Raw genomic sequence first — 21,991 nt, forward strand, 5'->3', positions numbered from 1 at the left:
AGACCACACAGACAAAAAGAAGGAGAAAAAGAGGGAATAAGGGAACAGGGAGGAGAGAACAGAGTTAGTTTATCAAAAAAAGATCAAATGTATCTAATTTTAATGTAATGTAATGTAAATAACACGTTTACTTCATCAGTATTTACTATTGATATCATTGTCAGTAGCAGTGGCAAAATTTAGCTTTAGATATTGGGGAGTTACACAAATATCTGTATTGTAAATAAACTGTTCTAAATTTCTTGCCTGGTAAAATAAAATAAAATAAAATAAGTTGTGTGACAATCAACAGATAAAAATTTAATGTCATCATAGCATCAGAGGGGTAGGAATCTCACTTAATGCTCATTACATATATTAAGATTCAGAATTTTGATGGGAAAACATAACTTCAATCAGATTTAAGTCTTAAGATTTGCAACTAAATGTATCACAAATTTTACTAGACTTTTCAAAGAAAGCAGTGAAATACAAATTTAACCATTTTCATCCGCCACTGCAGCGACTTTATTAATGGTCAATAAGCCTGAAAAGGATTAAAAACATCACAGAATGCTTATATCTTTGCCATCCAAAAAGCAATTTACCTCAGTAACAAAAACATTTTCTTTTTGCATATTTCAAGTTAACAAATAAAACAGCAAGGAAGCACCATACATGTATCTATAAACACAACCATGGCTCCACCAACCTGCAACAGATGGATAACTCTGTGGATATTTATTATTGTAAACAGAAAAAACTTCAGGAGAATGGGACAGTCTCAAGTTTGATACACGTTCAGATGTTTCAAGCTTTTTCCAGTTAAATTCAAATCCAGTTTATGGAGCAGTGGATCTATGGCATGCTGCAGGCTTGTTCATTAGTCATTTTGATTATGCTTTCATAAAAAGAATGTAAGGTGGAAAAAATACTGGTATCAGCTGGTAACATATTGCTGTTTTGATTTGATTTTTGAAGTCTAACTACAATTATGCATTACCCTGTGCAATTGCTACTATAAAACAGAACTGTGGAAGTGTGTGTGGGTGAGTGTGAACTCACTAATGCCATTGTCTCGTAGGTATCCAGCGAGGCCCTGTTTCTGATACTCTGGATCATTTTCTCTCTTCCATGACTGGTATTGCTCACAAGATAGACCCGCATGCTGAGACTCCCACTGCAAATAAATGATATAAACATGTACTCAAATTAGTTCCATCCATGTATCCCTGCAGACCAATGTTCACAGCCAAATCTTAAACTGACACACTTCTTTTCATATTTCCCCACATGATACTTGAGACTGGATGTATCTTTTGGAAAACTGGGCTGAGGCCAGTTTTCAACTTGTCCTCTCATCAGTTTCAGAGGAATAACCTGTTAACTCCACCAGAGCATCTCCAAAACAATAAGTACATTAGGTGTTACAGAAACTGAGCATTTGTTGAAACATAACATTATAACCATCTGCCTAATATTGCTTAGGTCCCCATTTTTGCTGCTAAAACAGTTTTGACCCAAGGCTGGGGCTTCACAAGATCTCTGAAGATATGCAGTGAAGTCTGGCACCAAGATGTTAGCAGCAGTTCCTCCTAAATTATGTTAGTTGCCATGGACTGAATATGTTTGTCCAGCACATCCCACAGATACTCAGTTGCACTGAAATCTGGTTGTACTTCTTCAGACTACTTTTAGTAATATACACTAAAATATGTACACCAATATGAGTAGCAGATTTGGAGATGTCCTGACCAAGTCACCACCCACGTATCTGTACATGCATTTTTTGTCAGCCCACAGCTGAAAGATCAGTGTCACAAATGCTCCTAAAAATGTAATATGTGAGGACAAAACTGTGCTACCTCATCAAAAATAGGACCAATGTCCCTGTATCTCACCAGCATGTTCTATCAAGACTCAATACCAAGTTGACTTTGTGAGGTTGTCAATTTCTGCCGCAATGTTTGAGTCCGAGGTCTTGATGTAGGAGTTCAATCTCCCAACAGAAGTGGGCGGTACTTTCACTGGCGGATAACTCAACAAATTAAATGAAAGTCCATATATGACTTTCTGTCAGTGCTCAGTATGAATTATATTGATATCTCTAACCATTTACATGTTATAAGCCATTAAAATATGGCCCATTATAAGTAAAGGCAAATTTTTAATACTGAAAAAATTTGTCAAAAATTTTAAAATCTGAATTTCTCAAAACTGTGAAGAAACTTTGTAGATATTGTTCCAAGGAAGCTACATTTAAAATTTGAAATAAATCTGATGAACAGTTTTGTCAGAGAAGAAGTTTGAAGAAAGAAAACAAAGATGACAAAGACAGCAACAAAGACGATGCTGGGCACGGCGCCTTCATAATAGCTCATGATCTATCGGCTGGTGAGCTAAAAAAAAGAGCTTCACTAAAGAAATGCTGTTTGATCCAAAAAACACCTGTTATTGTTACTGAGAAATACAAGAAAACCACTTAGAGAATACCAGCACCTTATGAGAAGTGTTGCTACAAAAGAAAAAATCATGGTACACTTAAGGGTAATGTTAAGGAAAACAAGTAAGTGCTGGCCCACTTTGAGCACTGGCTACAAAACAAGAAATGCAAAACAAAGTTCTTACCAGACCAAAACACCTGTCAGAAAAGAAACTTAAGGTAAGAGGCACAAATTGGGAAGGGAGAAGAGGGAAAAAAAGAGAGTGAATGGAGAACATCAACATTATACTTACAGGCTTTTTGCACTGAGCACAAAAACTGTTCCGACACTGAAAACAGGTAACCTTCAGCTGGTCTCCATCATAGATAAAACCATAGGAGCACTGAAAAGTCAAGGGCAGGAGATGAGTTATTCAAGTTAATAAAAGCTTTCTGCACTCAATATTTAACTGAGTCATTTAAAATATTGTAGTTAAAGCAGAAATGAACAAATGAGAAGTGACCTAACAGTTTTTCACCCTGATGAAGTCCTTACTGAGGACCATAGAGCAGTTACTTGAGAACACACTGGGAGACACCATATTAATAAATGATGAGGTAATGATTAGTACATAATATCTAAAGCTGAACACATGAATTCAATCAATCCATCAAATTTCATGTATATAGTGGCAAGTAGTCCATTATAACATGACCATTTGACCACTACTTCTTCCTGATGTACAACGAGACAATATTGGGTATAATCACACACCAAAAACAGTAGTTACCGAGTATTTAAGAGGGAAGCTTGCTTACATGTTGGTAAAATGCATTCAGTTTTTCACAATTCAATATTTCATTTCAACATAATTAATTTAATTTATATCAAATTCAAGTATCATTTACATCATTTTCAAAATTTTAGTAGAGAGAAAAGCTAAAGAAGAATTTACAAAGTTGAAATAAAAATGTCAGGTGTGTTTCTCAACCTCAACTGTAACTACTTCATTATTTGCACCATTTTATAAAGGGTTGTGTTTTTTTAAACATGCTTCATGAATGGTTCATGATGAACTCACATGACAGCACCACAAGAACTTGGGGTCCTTAATGAGTGCCTGCTCTGTCAGCTTCTTGTGAAAAAGCTCATAGACTTCTGGCTCCAAACATTCTCGTAGCTGAAAAACAACATTCATACTTTATTTTAACAGCTTAAACTTTATGTAATTTTAATATTTGTCACTGTCACAAGAATAGAGATAGAGGACAGAATACGCTAGCTTGGTCACTCCCCATCACCTGTGGTGTTCCTCAAGGATCCATTCTTGGTCATGTATTCAGCCAGCATGGAATCTCTTTCCATTACTATGCTGATAACACAGAGCTCAACATCAAGACCAATTCAACTTACTCTACAGTGCTACAGTAACAACTTCATTACAATCATTACCACTGTTCACCCTCACCACCTGCCCAGAGGTGATAAAGACACTGATTAGCCAAAATGTCCTCCAATAGACAGCTCCGAAAGTAAAGCCATATTTGTCTGCACCCCACATCAGGTCCAGTCATTGTCCAATAAACACCATTACCTTTTCCGGACAGGACATTCCACTTTCATCCCATTAAACATCTGTGTAAATCATCTTTTTATCACCTCAAATACATTGCCACACTCACCCTATCTGATGCAGAAAAAATCATCCATGCCTTTGTCTCCTCCAGCCTGAATTACTGCAACGCATTTTCATTGGAAAACCTGACAAGAGTGTTCCAAAGCTCCAGCACATACAAAACAGCACTGCCAGGATCCTAATGAGAGTGTGTAAACACAAGCATATCACACCCATCCTCCATCCCTTCACTGGCTGCCCATCTCCTCCAGAGTATAAAATAGCTTCCCTAACACACCAGTGCTTCTATGGTAACACTCCAGTCTACCTCAATGAGCTCATCATTCAGCAAACCACATCCCATAATCTCCATTCTAAAAACAGCAACTTCTTCCATACCCCCAGAACTAAACTCAGAACTATGGGAGATCAAGCTTTCTGCGCAGCCACCCCCCACCTGTGGAACTATCTTCCATCTGAAGGCCCCACAGGCTCTGGATGCATTTAAGAAGGGATTGAAGACTTAACTCTCCAAGAAAGCTTTTACGTAACTGCTCCCTATTTAATTATGTTTTCTTTTTGTGTGTTTTTATGCTTTCTTAACCTTGTAGCTCTTTGAGATTTGTATTTTAATGAAAAGTGCACTACAATAAGATGTATTATTATTAGATACAAAATACAGTCACCAAAGTTGAGAAGCCCAGACTTCCCTCCCCCTGACCACCTCCTTGAGTTCTTCCAGGGGGATCCTAAGGCAATCCCTGGCCAGCTGAGAGATAAAATCCCTCCAGCATGTCTTGGGTCTGCCCTGGGGTCTTCTCCTAGTTGAACATGCCTGAAACCAGAGGTGTCGATAAGGCAATGGGAGGTGTTGTATTTTCTCTGCTGGTTGATAATTGTCCTCACTATAATCCATGATATACCCAATGCCTTAGATTTGTGACTGACAAAATTCCATTCATGTTTTGGAACTCTTTGATTTCATTTAAACTGATCTGTTTAAGAATCACTATTTTGCTGAGTGTCTCAAAATCAAGGCAGCAGCAAGTCTGTAAAATAGCTGGCACTTTTATTCATACAACCAGTGGAGGGCCATCAGGGCCAGCAAGGCCTTCTCTGCTGGCCTAAAGACTATCAGGAATACTAACTGACATTTACAACCTAAATTCTAATATATGTTACATAAAATTGCATTAATGTATTCCCAATAGACTGTTCTCTTCAACTTCTTAACATTTCTCTTGCCTGCACTGCCTCCAGCATGTGTATGTGGATATTTTGTCCAATCAGATTTCAGTCTCTATGTGCTGCCAGGGTTAATCTAATCTGCCCAGGGGCTTCAGAATCAGTATTGCTGGCCGATGTAACTTAAACTGTATAGCACTGGAACTGTTTCTTTAACCAATCAGATTTCAATTTCACCTTACAGGACCAGCTAGCTGGCCCACAATATCCTCCCTCTGATTGGATGATAAGAGCAAAACAATTATTTGATATAGCTTTGGCAATATTCTTTTTGATTCATGCCAATAAAGCTAATTTAAATTGAATTGAAATAAACTATTAATACATTTGAGGTAGATTTTTTTTGCCCTGAATGGCTGACAGGAGGAGAGAAAAGTTATTTGGTCTAAGACATACTTAAAAATCCATTTTCTAGGTGGTCTTTTCCAGAAAAGCTGGACATCGTGAAAGGAAGTCAGCCAACCCCAACGCTAGCTAACTGGTCAAGCGGACATTCTCTTCCCTCATGAGAATAGAAACTTACTGCAGGAATACGACTGGACAGAGGCAACTCGCAGCCTTGGCCTCCATGGCCATAAAAAAGGACTTAATGGTGGAACTGAAATGCTCAGATCACCTCTATGACAGAGTCATTGAAGTTTTCCTGCACAAAGAAAGGAGGTTGGATCTTGTATATAAATAATGAGCATATCTGGTGAGTCAGTCATCTTCTAAACAGCTTTATCCTCACTAGGGTTGCAGGGGGTGCTCGAGCCTAACCCAGCTACCTATGGGCGAAGGCGGGGTACATCCTGTACGAGTCGCCAGTTCATCGCTGGGCTGGCATATAGAGAAGAACAACCAATCACTCTCACATTCACACCTATGGGCAATTTTAGGTTGACCAATTTGGAATTTTTGACTTTGGGTGGAGGGAGAAAGCCGGAATAACACTGGAGAGATACGCAGACATGGGGAGAACATGCAAACTCCACACAGAAATGTCCCTGGTTGGAACTGAACCCAGGACCTTCTTGTTGTGAGGTGACAGTGCTATCCACTGCACTACTGTGTCGCTGACGATGTTTGTTTTTATTTAAATGTTTTATGTTTTTGTCATGTTATTAGATAAGTACTTCTTCTGAACTACTCCAGATGATTGACATGGCACTGTTGTGGTTGTAGAGGTATGGAGTTGTCTTAACTGGTTTCTTGCTTTAGTAATAATGATATTCAGCCTCAAAATGCCAAATGTATCTCTCTCTCCCTCTGTAATGCCATGCCTTGTTATTTTGCATTTTTTGTATAGTATTAATGGTTTCTATAGTTGTGACATCATAGTGGTGATATTAAGAGGTGGATTAAGTCAAATAAGTATCCACTGAAGGCCCAGGTACCAAATGCACAGCCCGCCACTGCATACAAGAATTGTGCATATTGCTGGTGTGTAAGAGAGGTACATGACCATTGCAGTTCTAGGGCTGGGTGTATGTCTGTTAGAAAAAAACTGCTACAAGTGAATGTGTGTTTCTGTACTGCCCACTGGTTCCGCAATAAAGATACAAGTTTGGCCTCCATCACCACCATTTACATTCACTTAAAAATCAAAATGTGAGCAATTAAGGGTATTGTTATAGGGGAAGTGCAACATAAAATTTCCCTTTATGCTGACGATATTTTATTATATATATCAGAACCTCTCATCTCTGTTCCACATATTGTTAATGTAATAACCCACTTTGGAACTTCCTCAGGTTATAAAATTAACTTCTCTAAATCTTTAGCTATGCCTCTGGGAAGCCTCAGAGACAATATCAGCTCCCTAACGCCTTTCCCATTCCGTTGGTCGTTATCAGGTTTTGTATATTTGGGTATTCATATCACCCCAATGTTTCATCAAATGTTCAAAGCGAACTTTAACCCTCTCCTAGAAACTATTAAGAAAGACCTAGAAAGATGGGCTTCACTTCCCCTCTCTTTGCTTGGGAGAATTTCTATAATTAAGATGAGTGTTATGTCAAAATTGCTATACCCCCTGCAAATGATTCCTTTGCTTATATCAAATAAGGTGCAAAAATTACTCAATAGCTGGTTAAGTGATTTTATATGGAACAAAAGAAAACCAAGGTCTAAAATATCAAAACTGCAACTCTCTAGCTCAGATGGAGGTTTGGATGTTCCTAATATTAAATGGTATCAACTGGCAGCCCAATTATGATTTGTATCAGAATGGCTCAAGGATGACCCTACCTCTGTATGGTTGGGTCTGGAGAAGTCTAAAACAACTGGCTGCTTATTGGGTCTTCTGTCTTGTAAGGATTTAAAATCAGCCAGGAGTCTTTGTAACAATAACCCTATAATCTGTAATACATTAAAGGCATGGTTCATGACACGAAAATATGAGGGAAGATCCAATTTAACCTCTATGCTAATCCCGATTCAAGGTAACCCTTATTTTCCTCCAGGCTTATTGGATGAAGGATACAATGTTTGGACACTTAAGGGGATAAAGAAAATGCATGATTTATATAAAGGTTCTAACTTGCTATCCTTTGAACAAATACAAAAGAAATACAATCTTCCTAAACATCACTTTTTCAGATATCTTCAGATTCGTGACTTCATAACTAAAAAAACTACTTTCAGTACTAATAGCACAATATCATCAGTGGAGCAGTTACTTCTCCAGGGCCCAGTCAAGAAAACCATATCCCGTTTCTATAATGTGTTGAATCAGACCAATGGGTTGAACATAAACACTCATAGTGTAGCACAGGTGTGGCAAAATGACCTTGGTGTAGACATCAGTAAAGAGGAATGGGACACAATCTGGAACCATACAAAAAAAATCTCGGTATGTAACCGTGCAAGGCTGTTGCAATTCAAAATTCTGCACCGTGTGCAAATTTCCCCGGATAAAAGACACCAGATGAATAACCAACTTTCACCTCTGTGTTTGAAGTGCAGGTCTACTGTAGGAACCTATATACACTGTGTCTGGTCATGTCTACAAATTCAATCCTACTGGGTAGATATTTTACAAGATATGGAAAAGATTCTCAGAGTGTCTTTGAAACTGGACCCTTTATCTCTACTCTTGGGACGTCCAAGTGGGGACATTATCGACATCAGCTTGAAAAGACTGTATGATATCCTCGCATATGCTGCAAGGAAAAATATTTTCATGTCTTGGATAAATGACAAACCTCCCACTAAAACGACTTGGCATAAAATCCTTATGGAATGCATTCCTATGGACTATTTGACCTGTTTACTTCATTCTTCAAAGGAACAGTTTATGAAAATTTGGACTCCATACCTCCGTTTCACAAACTCATCAGTCACTTCTGTGCTTTCAGACCTCATAAATGACTGAAAATCTTTGGTGCCTGTTTACAATTAGATCACTACTGATCTCACCTGTCACTGCTTGATTGTCTGATCTTTGTTTTATTTTCACTATAACTCCAGACTGTGGACTAATTGCTTTATCTTGGATTAGTATACCTTTTATTTTTTTTTATTTTTTTTTATTTTAATTTTCTTATAGACCGGGTGTTGTACTGAGCCATTTGTTGTAAAAAAAAAATGTAATAAAATCTAATAAAGATAATTGAAAAAAAAAAAAAAATCAAAATGTGAGACACTGCACCTTGTGCACATTTCCAACTAAACTTTTTCTTACATTTTGTTAGATGTAATGTATATGAATAAAATGCTACCTGTGCAACCAGCTGGTTCAGACAGAGTGTTGACAAATTCAAACTCAAATTTCATACAAAATAATTACATATACAATATTTATGAAAAACTGCTCACTGAATTACAGCAAACTAATTACACACAATTTCTACTACAGGTCTGGACTTCTAAATTACATTTGTACCTGAAAATTAATTAAAAATACAGAAAAAATGGTTAATGCAACAAGTTATTTTCGACCGCTCATATGTGGCATTTAAGGTGCAACATGTGGCTCTTCCATGAGGCCCAATGTGTCACTGAGTGAGCAGAAATATGGTTCTATAAATACTAGGATTATTTAGTATTGCAGAGAAGTTGTCTCCTTCATGTGTTCTTCTGACTCCCTACCTGAATATCCAGGGTTGAGAAGTAGCTGTTAAGGTGTTCAGGGTCATTGATGTCGGGCTCCCAGCAGACTGGGCACACCATGTCTCTGATGTGTTTGTCTCTTATGGCAACAGTGAAGTGCTGCTGAAAACACCCACAGCACACAGAACACTGGCATGATGTCAGAGACTGCATCTGAGACAGATGAGAAAGAGGAACAACACATAAGAACACATATATTATATTATATATATATACATATTTTGTCTCAAGTTTAGAAACTCTGGGGTCAAAACATAAAAGCAAAGAGTTGTGGGAACAATTTTGTCCAAGAATAATGTCAACAGACAAAGCATAAATCTCTTATCTGAGTAATAAATCACACTTGACCATTAAAGTTGACAGAGTGAATGCAGTCTATGTATTCATCTCTGATTAACCAAAAGCCTTTCTGAAAGAAAAAAAAAAGACAAAATAGATACCACCTTTTAATTTGATATGGATTCAGATTTAGATTAAATACATGACTAGCTACATCCACAGCCGTTATTCATTCTTGATATTCTTACATTATAAGCACCTCCCATCATTCATGTGATGTGATTTTTCAGGCATGAGAGGAGATAATTTCTAACACACTGCCAAACACTTGTATGACAAATTTTATCTAAATATGTCTAAATAAGATTTTTTTTTTTATTGGTATGAACCATGAATGACAGGTTGTCAGTACAGTAGGCAATGAGGATGGCTGGAGTCAAGGAATGAGTGGGATTAGACAGTACGGCGGGTGCTCACAGTACCTTACTATGGGGGAAGATGGAGAGGCAAATAGGACATTCTTTAGCGAGCACTCTCTTGATGAACTCTCTGTCGTGGGACTCTTGCACAGCCTGCACCACATCCTCCAAGGAATAGGGAGCACTGTGCTCTAACAGCAGTGAAAGTGCCAGCTCACAGCGGCCCCAGCTGGGAAGACCATACACTGCCAGTAATCTCCTACATATGTGCTGGAAGTGAGAGACATTATGAATGATGATGAAAAACTTTATTTCGAACATAAGTAAGAATGAAATATAACGGTGAACAAAAGGCAAAGAAAAATTACAAATTTAAACAGAACACTTCAGAATATTGAAGGCAATAAATGAACAAAAAAAAGAAGAAAAAATGTCACACAATGTACAACTATTTCATTGTGGCTCTTTAACAACACTTTATGTCTGAAATGGAATAGAAAGAAGCCGAGTTTATATTGTCCTACCCCAATTTTATATGACTTGGCTAATCAGCTGATGTATACAGTTCATAGAAAAGAATAAGTCAGTTATTACATTATTGAAAAAAGAGAACAAATTATAATATACTATCAACACAGTCTCTTTGCACTTTAAGTGTTTTTTCTGCTAAACAAGAAACAGAGCTGGTAAACTGATTTTCATTGTTCCTGTAACAGCAACAATAAAGATCTATTCTATTCTATTCTATTCTATTCTATTCTATTCTATTCTATTCTATTCTATTCTATTCTATTCTATTCTATTCTATTCTATTCCAATATTTATCACTCAGTGTTAAAAAACAGCCTTTGCCTTTCCACCTAATTAAGGAAGAGAGGGAACTGTTACACAGACAAATAATCCAAACTACAACAACAGCAGATATGTTTTCAATGACAAATGACATTGCTCAGAACTTTGGTCGATACTTTGGGAGCCTTTTAAATAAAATCAAATTACTCCACATTCCTCTCTGTTGAGCCACTGAGAAGAGCAGGAGAGTGACACCTGCCAACACACAGGCCAATGTTTTCTGTCATTTCACTTGGTGAGATTTTACACAATTAACTGATAATTTAAACTGCATCGAGTGTGGTTGACATCCAATGCTCTGTCTCACCTGTTTGTCAGGGTGATGAACATCTAGAGGAGGCTCAGGGTTATCACTCCAAATGCGCTCATGGAAAGGCTCCAAAAGGGGACGCTGCAGGAGTGCCAGAGCCCCTCTTACCTGACCACCACTCTGCCTCAGAACCTCATGACAGTGAGCTTCATCACAAAAGCCCAGTGAACACAACTCCTTTACCTGTGAAAACAAAGAACTGAAAAAATATAATACAATACCAGTTCCAAGTGGTTCCAGAATTTCTTGTGTTTCAGAATGTCTTGTAAAATCTTTTGTAAAATCCACAATGAGACACATATTCTGAATGACCAGTATATGTATGCAAAAGTTCATATCCAAAGACTCCTCAATAAGAATGATACTGGCATATACTATAGTGGGAAATATTCCTTTCAGTGTAAATCAGTTAACATCCAAATAGAATATACTATTAACATGATGTCTGTCAAAATCAGAATAATAGTGGAATATTAGTTTACATGGAGATGTGTTCAGTGATGCATTTATTTGCATATGTAGCTCTGACAATGTTTCTAGAGTTATTGGTCACCTTGGTGAGTCTGTCCCGCAGAGCTTGTCTAGTTGCTCTCTCAATGTCACCCCCTGCTGTCAGCCAGGCTTGCTTGGCCTCTGCTCTGGAAAGTTGGACGCCGCTTTCTGTTTCTGCAGGCTTCATATCTTTCCCAGCATCTTCAGCAGCAGTTATACCTGACCTGTGCTGTATTAGAAGAATCATTGAACACACAGACCACAAAGAAAACAGGAGAGTCAACAACAGCCATTAAAAGTAAAGTAAAAGGTGTGACCGGAGGCTTTGGTTAAGGTCACGACAGCAGGCCAGTGTTAATTTGTTGGCAACCATTTTTATCATACTTTTCATAAAGAGCAATTTTTCAGTGCCAAAAATAGGATAACCACTAAAAAGTAATTTTTGATCTAAGCAGGACACTGAGACGGCACATGAGACATGTAGCAAATCTACATTTCATGCATCCATAAAGGTGTATAAGGTGTATATCGTAGCTAAGCCTTAACTGAGGCATTATTCAAAATAATCATGAGAAAAGCAAGAAATATCCATATCTCTTAATTTATTTCTGTGCAGGACCTCAGTGGCTCTTCTGTTTGAGCTGCCACAAGCAATGTGTGTGTGAGATTTACTATGTTAATGCACAATTTCTCAACTTCCCCAAAAAGTTTTAAGTTACAGTCCAATTCCAAAAAAGATTGGAATGCTGTGTAAAATAGAAATAAAACAGAATTTAATAATTTGCAAATCCCATATACTCATATTTTATTCACAATAGAACATAGTTGACATATAAAAATAACTGAGAAAATGTACCATTTTGAGAAGAAAATAAGGTAATTATGAATGTAAGTAAGTAAAGTAAAGTAAATTTTATTTATAGAGCACTTTTCACAGACAGAGTCACAAAGTGCTTTATCAATTCAAATCAGAATCAAATTAAGTTTACAGAGACCCAACAGAATCCTTCAGGAGCAAACACTTGTGATTGGTGACAGTGGCGAGGAAAAACTTCCCTTTAACAGCAGAAACCTCGAGCAGACCCAGACTCCTGAAGGATGGCTGTCTGCTTTGACCAGTTGGGGTTAAAGAGAGAGAGAGAGAGAGTAAAGGAGGAGAAAAGAGAGAGCGATAGAGATATAGAGAGACTGGGGGGGGGGGGGGATGACACATGGAGTATGTTATGATGAATACATAGAGTGTAATCAGTCTGTGGTGGTCCTGGGTCAGGTGGGAGACTAAAAAGCCTTTTTGAACAGGAGGGTTTTGAGGTGTTTCTTAAAGCTCTCTACAGAGTCCATGGACCGTAGGTGTAGAGGCAGGTCATTCCATAGACGTGGTGCCACAGCTTTAAAAGACCTGTCACCGCGTGTGCTAAAACAGGTCCGTGGAACCATCAGCAGGTGCTGTCCTGAAGACCTCAAGCTACGAGTCGAGCTGTAGGGCTGGATCAGGGAAGCAATGTATGCAGGGGCCTGGCCATGTAGGGCCCGGAAAGTTAGCACAAGAATTTTGAAATGAAGACGATATAGAACAGGGAGCCAGTGGAGAGATTTAAGGATTTAAGAGATTTAAGAATGTGATGCTAACAAGGCATTTCCAAAAAGTTTGGACAGTGCCATGTTTATCGATGTGTAGGATCAACTTTTCTTTTCAACAACAGTCTATTCTGGGATCTAAATGGCTGGAGTTTTGGAACAGGAATTTTGGTCCATTATTGTCTGTCATAGAATTCTATCTGCTCAAGAGGGGCCATGGGTTTTCTTTGTCATAATTTGCATTTCATGATACGCTAAATATTTTGTTAGTGAGGGTTTGGACTTAAGACTCTTCTAATACAAAACCATGTTGTTGCAAAAGACCCAGTATGTGGTTTAGCATTGTCTTGTTGAAATATACAAGGCATTCCTTGAAAAATATGTTCTCTGACTGGGAGCATATGTTGCCCTAAATCCTGCATATCGTACCACACTATACGATACTGTACTATGCTATGCTATGCTATACCTGCCACCACTGATTGTGCCATTCCAGATATCCAAGCTGCTACTTGTATAAGCACTAATGCATTCTCCACAGCAGTGCTGATAACAAGATGGATGGTCCCTCTCCTCTTTAGTCCAGAAAATGTGGCATCCAAGGTTTTTAGAGACAATTTAAAATTTTTGATTCATTTGAAAAAAGACCCATTTTCACCTTCACCTCAGCTCATTTTAAATGAGCTTTGACCCAGAGAAGAGGGTGCTGTTTCTGGATCATGTTCACATAAGGCTTCTTATTTGCATGATAAACTTTAGTCTGCAGTTATTGATAGCATGGCAAACTGTGTTCAGAGACAATGAATTCGCGCAGTGGTGGTAAGCCTCTGCAGTGATTTCTACAACAGAATCATGCCTAGCTGTGATGCAGTGCTGCCTGAGAGCCCCAAAGATCAAGAGCATCAAATACTGATTTTCAGTCTAGTCCCTTGTGTACAGAGATTTCTCCAGATTCTCAGAGTCTTTCGATTAGATTAGGTACTGTTTTATGGTTTTACATTGTGGAATATTATTCACACAGTTTTTTGCAAATTGGTGAACCTCTGCCCAACTTCCCTTCTGAGAGACTCTGCCTCTCTAAAATGCCTAATCTGAATTATCAAAATACAAAGCTTGTGGAAATTAAATGAGTTAAATATTGGCGGCTGAACAGAATGCGGAAATGCTGCTAGTCTAGTCCACCACTCAGCATTCTGTAGCACACAGCTCCACCCCTTAAAGTTCCTGGTAATCTGGAAAGTACTACCTCCCTACCAGGAACTTCTTCAGGGTAAATTCGGGGCCGGGGGAGGATCAGTTACCAGGGTAATTTTCGGTGGAAACGCACCAGGAACTTTGAAAGTTCAGGGTAATACAGAAAGTTCCTGCAAAAGTTCCTGCGGTGGGAAAGGGCCTATAGACCAAAAGAGAAGCTACAACAAGTGATGGACTTTGAATCGCCGACATGAAACGAGCGAGTAAAAGCTGTCGGAGCCAAATATAAGACACAAGCCTAAAGAAATACGACAAAACCCGAAGAAATTTATGCAGGATTAAAAGAAACTAAATGACCACAACGGTCGCAGTGGATCCAACTGTCGATCAAACCAATGGTATGTATATCACAGAAATATTCCCTGTTTAGTTGGTTCCATGCTGTAACAGTAGTCAGCAGCATCAGCTGTTTAGTCCAAAGTGAAGTCCAGTTAACCTAATACTAACTGGTCAACAGTCTAACACTAAACCTAAATCACAGAACTGGATGTATTTGTGTTGTCGCTGTGAGCTGAACACTGATTTATTCTTTATGTTTGTGATTTCCACCTGAAATGGACCGGACGGACTCGCCTCTTTTTCCGAACCTGTTTGTGCTCTGGTCTATCGTCCACTGCTGTTTACATCTGCCCAGGTCAGACATTTGACATGTCACATCACACTGGTAGGAATCTGTCATCATGTGTTCTGTTATTCATTTTAGCATTTGTATTACTTTTCCAATAGGAAAGTGAAAAAGGGACCGGGACCATGGAGTTCCAGACCGGCTGTCCTGGACCAGCTGGACCACACACTGGTCCAAAAGCCTGAACCTTTCACACGTGTTTATTTCCCTTTTAATCTCAAGACACCTTTGTTTTGGTTCAATTTTTAATAATAAAAAAATATAACCTAATACTGTCTGTTCATTTACAAGGCATCAAAATATGAGAGGAGTATAAGTACTTTTAAAGGTAATATGCAGTCAAATTAAAAGCAGGCATTTGAGTAAATTTGTCTGACTTGAGGGTTGAACCTGGACATGTTACCGATTATTTGCACAATGTTTCTTTTTACTACCACTTACTTTTCCAGTCATTTATTGACCCCGTCCCAACTTTTTGAAGACATATTGCTGCCATAAAATTCAAAACAGCCTTATTTTTTCCTTAAAATGATAGATTTTCTCATTTTAAACATGTGTTTTCTGTTTTAATGTGAGAAAAATATTTACAAATCTAGGTTTATTTACATTTTACAATTGGAATTACATGCCTATGTTAAATTAGAGATGTAAGGGTAGTACTACTACAGATTTAGTTTACTAAACTGCACTAAAATTAAAAGGTTCAAGGCCAATTCAGACCAGAGTAGAGAACTTTAGAGCAGCAGTATGAACTGACCAATGCCACCCTGCTGACTCATGTGACATGTGCTGACTCATTTTGTCAAATCACCAGCAAGTTTTAGAAGGCTGCACTATACTACGTGTTTTTTCCACAGTAAAACAGAGGAGAAAATCTCAATCCAGTCATCCTCCCCCACCCCTTTTTTTGGTATAATACTACTAATAACAATGGATTAGATGGCTATAGCACTTTTCAAGGCACCCAAAACACTTCATATCATTGATCCATTATTTATTCACTCTCACTCTGGTGGTGGTAAACTACATTTGTATCCACAGCCCGGTCACACAACACTTTGCCTCTCCTGTTCATTGATACAATGCCTACCCAGAAATTAGTTTTGAGTTTTAACTTTTCAGTCTTTTCAAAAACTTTTCAAAAATTTGTAAAACAATGCAAAAATTTTAATTCAGTGGTAAAGAGCATGTGTATCTAATTTGAAAATAACCAGGTGAATAGTGTTCGAGAAATTTGATGGCCATGACTGCACTAGTGCAACAACCTGGCACACTACATCTCTCCTGTTTAAGGTTAATGTATATTGTGCAATGTCCCTGTCTAAATAAATAAATAAATGAAAAAATGAAAAGTTGAAATTTAAAAAAAAAAAAAATTGTAAAAAAAAATCTAAAAATTTTAATTCCGACATCAAACTATGCACTGCACCTCTCCTAGTGGTGAAGAACATGCATGTCACAAAAACCAACAGGTGTCAAGAAATGGAAGACAAAAATTTCGGATGGACGGACAGAATTACTGGTATATCAATTGATGTGTTTTTGGATTTCTATAGAGCTGTTCAAGGCACTCAAAACACCTTACATTATTGATCCATTATTCATTCACTCACTGGTTGTTGTAAACTACATCTGTAGCCACAGCTGCCAATTTGCACCGAACGGCCTCTCCTACGACCACGGAACATTCAAACACCAGTGTGAGTGACACTGGAGGCAAGGTGGGTAAAGTGTCTTGCCCAAGGACACAAAGGCACATGACTAGGACAGAGTGGGATTCGAACCACCAACCCCCCAGTTATTGGACAACCCACTCCGCCTCCTGAGCCATGACCACCCATATGGTATTTCATTAATGCCAGTAACACAGCTGATACACTACCAGTCAAAAGTTTGGATTCACCTTCTCATTTATAGAGAATGAGAGGGACCTCAGATGGCCAACAAGTACTCAGCATCACTGGGAACTCCTTCAAGACTTTTAGAAAACATTTCAGGTGACTACCTCATGAGGCTCATTGAGAGAATGCCAAGAATGTGCAAAGCAGTAATAAAAGCAAAATGTGTCTATTTTGAAGAATCTAAAATGTAAAACATGCTTTGAGTTATGTCACACTTTTTTAACTACATAATTCCATATGTGTTCATTCATAGTTTTGATGCCTTCAGAGAGAATCTACAATGTAAACAGTCATGAAAATAAAGAAACACCAAGTGAGTCCAAACTTTTGACTGGTAGTGTACATCTGTTGTGAATAACTATCACCATCTATCTACACCTATCACTGTAATCATTTGTACTTTTGCTGTAAAAACAAAAACTGACAGTACTGACTGTGGGCACTGCTGTGGTTTTGTCAGCCGCAAACTGAAGGGAAGATGTCGCAACCAGCATCTGGATTTGGACCAACAGCATGGGCAGCTCTGTCTTCAACCATGTGCAGGGCATAATGCAGCTTTCCTTAGCTACCTTCATGCTTGTATACACCTCCTCTGGGCTGACTCCTTTTTTCTCCCCATCCTGACAAACATAAACAGAAAATGATCCTCAGTTACAGAGGGTACATGTGTAGAAAAGAGCATTATTATGAGAGACACTTGCTCTAATCAGCTGAATCAGTTTCAGTCCTTCCTCCTTCATCAGCCTCTGTCTCCAAGATTCCAAATTCTCTGGGGTGGGCTCTTTGGATTTGACTGGCAGGGCAGGGACCCGTCTAACAGGTGAGGGGGGCCGAAGCTTCACAGGCAGCGGAGCAGGCTCTGGACGGGCAAGGTCACACATCTCACATACTGTAGCAGGGGAGTAGTTCAAGTAGGTGCAGAACTGACACACCCACTGGAGAGTGACAGACAGAGAGAACAGAGATTGCAACTTTGTAACCAAGTTATGTGAGTCAGTAAATTACAACAGTATTTTGATAAAGACTGATGTTTATTCAGCATAAGGAAAGCCATTATAAATCCCAAAAAGTTTGATGACAACTTGTATTTGTCATAGGGTAGTGATACTGAAATGCTCAATGTGAAGAGTTTCAGTGGTGTTAAAAAGAGGCCAGGGCCTGGTTCAGCTAGGCTACTTCTTGTTAAGTGAATTCTGAACTGAGTCTGTGAGGGCAGACTTAAGGCTGGAGTGGCTCACTACTCACTCGAGTGGTACAGAGAAGTGCCATCCTGAATTCAGTATAATACATGAATAACTTTGGCATAATATCGAAACTGCAGTTTCTCAAATGACAATTTTAGGTCATTTTTGAAAATTCTAAAATAAAAAGGTTACAAGCACAAGCTCCTTTAAATAATCAGTCACAGAGACAGTTAGAGGATAATTATCTGCATGTCTGTTGCATCGCTTGCAAAACTCAAACATCAAAATACAGGAACATCAAACTGGAGTCTTTTCAAAGAATGAAATCAGGGGAACTTATATCATGTCAGCAGAGATGGAATATAAGATGACTGTCAAATAATACCTACTCATTTGCCCATTCAGTTATTACTACACTGCCGTGTGCACAATGAACATTTTTTAAACCTTTTGGTCTGTCATAAAACCAAGCTTTAAAAACCCCATTAAAAAGTACAGACTGACTTGCCTGGCTATCAGGGTCACCGGGCATGCCCAGTACAGGAGCTGGTGGTCTGGGGGGTGTGATGGGAGGATGTGATGGTGTCACCGGAGGCCGCGTGGCCAAGCGAGGTCTTTCACACACCTCGCATAGAATGCTACTCGCTGCATTTACCATGGTACAGCTCTTACACTGCCACTCTGAGAGGGAAACACACACATATACGTGTTCTTAAATTAACAGTCAAAAAGCAGGGCAAAAGTTAATTCATGGAGACCAATGACTGCAGAGGTCATTTTTGTTTCTTTACATAAAAGCAAATTTTAGTTTTACTAACTTTCCTCATTGACTACAGAGTATTGAATGGACTATCAGTTACGCCTTGGAAACATGATTAAACAGACCAACAGACAGACATGCAGAACACTATATTACCCAGATTATATGCCAGAAGGATAATAACTATTAAAAACATGAGGTGTATTCACAGCAAATTTGGTATTTTGAAATATTAACTCATACTTGACAAGAGTCTAAACTCTTAGATTTTTAGATCAGCAGTCTGAGTTGCAATATTTTATCGGAAAATGACAATAGGTGATCAAGCAAAGCCGTCACAGAGGAGTCAACCAAAGAAAAAAAAAAATCAAAACAGTACTCCATGCCTCAGAGCTAAACGTTTTTTTGCTCTCAGACAAAAAACAGACTTTGCATTGAAAAAGTGGCTTCTTCTCACCATTTTGCAAAAATATTTCAGTTGGACAAGGTTTCAAACAGCACATCAAGAATAAATAAATGTCATAGCATTGATTCATAGATTTTTTGCTTTCTGCCCAAATATGACTTTCTCTGTCTTGTTACACCAAAAACGAAACATAATACAGACCAGTGATGGTGGCAGGTTGTGATTCATCAGCTATCGAGCTGACAGATTCCATGCGAGGGCACTCACACTCCTCACAGAGAACATCTTGGTTAGAGTTCACTTTTGTACAATGAAGGCAATGCCAGGTGGAAGAACTGTGACAAAGACAAGGTGTCGTTACATATAATGTGTCAGTTTCTCTGCTCAATTCTGACACTTGCATCTGTTATTTATACTGTTGATGAGTCTAAAGTGAAGAGATGTTCGATATTAATTGCTTCCATGTGCAAAACATAGATCAGATAGAGTACATTCTGACCTGTGATTTTTTATGTTTTTGGATGCTGAGGATACTGATGATGCAACTGCTGTTCGATGGTGTCTAGACCTCTCAGGGTAAGAGTGATACAGTTTGTCGCATTCTGAACAAAGCCCTTGAAGGCAGGTAACGCAGTGGGTGGAGATACGAAATATTCCACAGATGGAGCAGTTCTCTGCAACATAAAAGGTACCATCATCGTTATTCCTTTCTTCTTGCAATAGCAAATAAAGTATTTTACATAAATCAATTTGAATTCATTCTTATTGGCTGAATCCTAGACTGAGAAATTGTATTCCATGATATTCAAAGAAAAAAAGTCACATCAACGGTAGTACACAAACTGTTATGTTTTACCTGATAAAATGTGTCTTTCTGTTTGTAGTGGTTTGTCTATGATAAGAGACTTCAAGTGTGTCATCTGAATCACTTTTAGCCTCTCATTGTGTGGTTACTAAACTCTGCTCCATAATTTCAGTCATGAAATTTTACTACTTATGCATTGTGACATGCAAACTTCTAAAACAAGTTTTAACATGCATATAGGAAGAGTTGCATAAGTACGGATTTCACATACATACACATACATTTACAAAATTGGTGGTTTTCATACCATACCATACAATTTTGAGGTACTGAAAAAAACAAGCTAAATTAAGACTCTCAGGTAACACAATCATCCTCAATAAACTGTTTAAAGTGAAGAGCAAGGTATTATTTGGGATATCCCATTTATAAACATGGTGACTGCATTGAAGATACAAAGTTGCTGCTATGGGAAGACATGCATATTATGTTTGCACATCTTTGAGAACACCACTGCTCCATGCAAATCAAAGAATGTGTTCAGTTTAAAACTTAAATCTCTAACTACACAGATTTATGTTCATCAGGTTTCAAACAGAACTGAGAAGGCCTGCAGTTGTGGTAGATCACACAGATTTTATCTATTGATTATAGAGCTTTTTATCCAGCAAAAACACAGCCCAAATGGTCAAAGCAAACATGGAAGATATTCATTTGCTTGCAATTTGCAACTACACCACTAGATGTCACTAATGTCACACACTGAGTCCTTGTAAAACAAAGTCTCATCTCACCTGGGTGTTTGTTTAAGGAGGAGGAAAAGACCTGGATGGACCTCTGACTTTGGTGACTGGATGATAAAGAGTGGCTGTGACTGCTGGAGGAGGGATGATGGGGGAGTGGGAAGGCTAGAGACTTAGTCTGGCCTGAAGAGGAGGAGGATAAACGGCAGACTACAGCATCTGTGTTCAAGCCAACGTCCTACGAAAAAAGAAATGGAAAATGGAGAGTATCTTACCTCATGAGCCCTTAAAATACCCAAATAGCATAACCTATGTGAAGTGCTGTGTGTGCTTAGATGGAAGACTAAGTGTTCCCAAAAGTGTTCCCAATATTTTGGTTCAAAAAGGAACAGTTGCACAGTCTGCCATGGGACAAAGTGAAGTGGGATATACAGTTAAGGACAAAATTATTAGCTTCCTTTTTAAAAAAAAAAAAAAAAAAAAAATACTTTCACAAGTGTTTTAAAAAACACAACTTTGTCAAACATCCTATTCTTGTTTTGGATTGTTACTTTATTTTATTTTGCACAACGAAATGAAATTATTTCACAAAAACCAAAAACTATAAGTGTCAAAATTACTAGCCCTCTTACAAAATTACATTTTTATTGAGCCCCTGCCTGTGGAAAACCTCAGTAATTGTCCCTGTGCCCAAAATCAAAGGTCCAAAGTCTCTAAATGACTACAGACCTGACAATGACATCTCTGGTTATAGAACTGTTAAATCTGTACTTTTGAAAACTCTTCAGAACAAACTGGATCCACTCCAGCTTGCGCACAGGACAGGCAGAGGGGTTGAAGATGCCATTGGCACCATTTTAAACAGGGTTTTATCTCATTTGGAGGGTATAAAGACCTTTGTAAGACTTGTTTTTATTGATTTCTCATCAGCTTTAACTGCATTCAGCCACATATTTTATCAGAAAGACTACAGAACCACACCACTGAACCAGGCCTGAACTGTTAGCTGATGGTTTTCCTGATAGATAA

The 21,991-nt window shown here is 38.3% G+C and overlaps 1 protein-coding gene and 1 long non-coding RNA gene across 2 annotated transcripts in view; one reads left to right on the forward strand and one right to left on the reverse strand.

Annotated features, from left to right (window-relative positions):
* Positions 1-21,991, reverse strand: part of LOC115436635 (E3 ubiquitin-protein ligase RNF31-like) — a 48,826-nt gene that overhangs the window by 11,815 nt on the left and 15,020 nt on the right. Inside the window, exons 6-18 of the mRNA XM_030159532.1 lie at positions 21,014-21,200; positions 19,914-20,088; positions 19,616-19,749; positions 18,757-18,929; positions 17,766-17,999; positions 17,499-17,684; positions 11,768-11,935; positions 11,212-11,397; positions 10,116-10,322; positions 9,334-9,507; positions 3,484-3,582; positions 2,716-2,805; positions 1,045-1,159 (exon numbers count right to left, since the gene is read on the reverse strand). Of these exons, the coding sequence (XP_030015392.1) occupies positions 1,045-1,159; positions 2,716-2,805; positions 3,484-3,582; positions 9,334-9,507; positions 10,116-10,322; positions 11,212-11,397; positions 11,768-11,935; positions 17,499-17,684; positions 17,766-17,999; positions 18,757-18,929; positions 19,616-19,749; positions 19,914-20,088; positions 21,014-21,200 (2,128 nt within the window). The remainder of the gene's footprint in view (positions 1-1,044; positions 1,160-2,715; positions 2,806-3,483; positions 3,583-9,333; positions 9,508-10,115; positions 10,323-11,211; positions 11,398-11,767; positions 11,936-17,498; positions 17,685-17,765; positions 18,000-18,756; positions 18,930-19,615; positions 19,750-19,913; positions 20,089-21,013; positions 21,201-21,991) is intronic.
* On the forward strand, positions 93-17,217 carry LOC115436645 (uncharacterized). The gene is made up of 3 exons (XR_003937857.1): positions 93-104; positions 1,396-1,405; positions 17,091-17,217. It is a non-coding gene; the product is annotated as an uncharacterized LOC115436645 (long non-coding RNA).

The sequence above is a fragment of the Sphaeramia orbicularis genome, chromosome 17 (assembly GCF_902148855.1).
Source record: "Sphaeramia orbicularis chromosome 17, fSphaOr1.1, whole genome shotgun sequence".
In the NCBI taxonomy this organism is placed as follows: Eukaryota; Metazoa; Chordata; class Actinopteri; order Kurtiformes; family Apogonidae; genus Sphaeramia; species Sphaeramia orbicularis.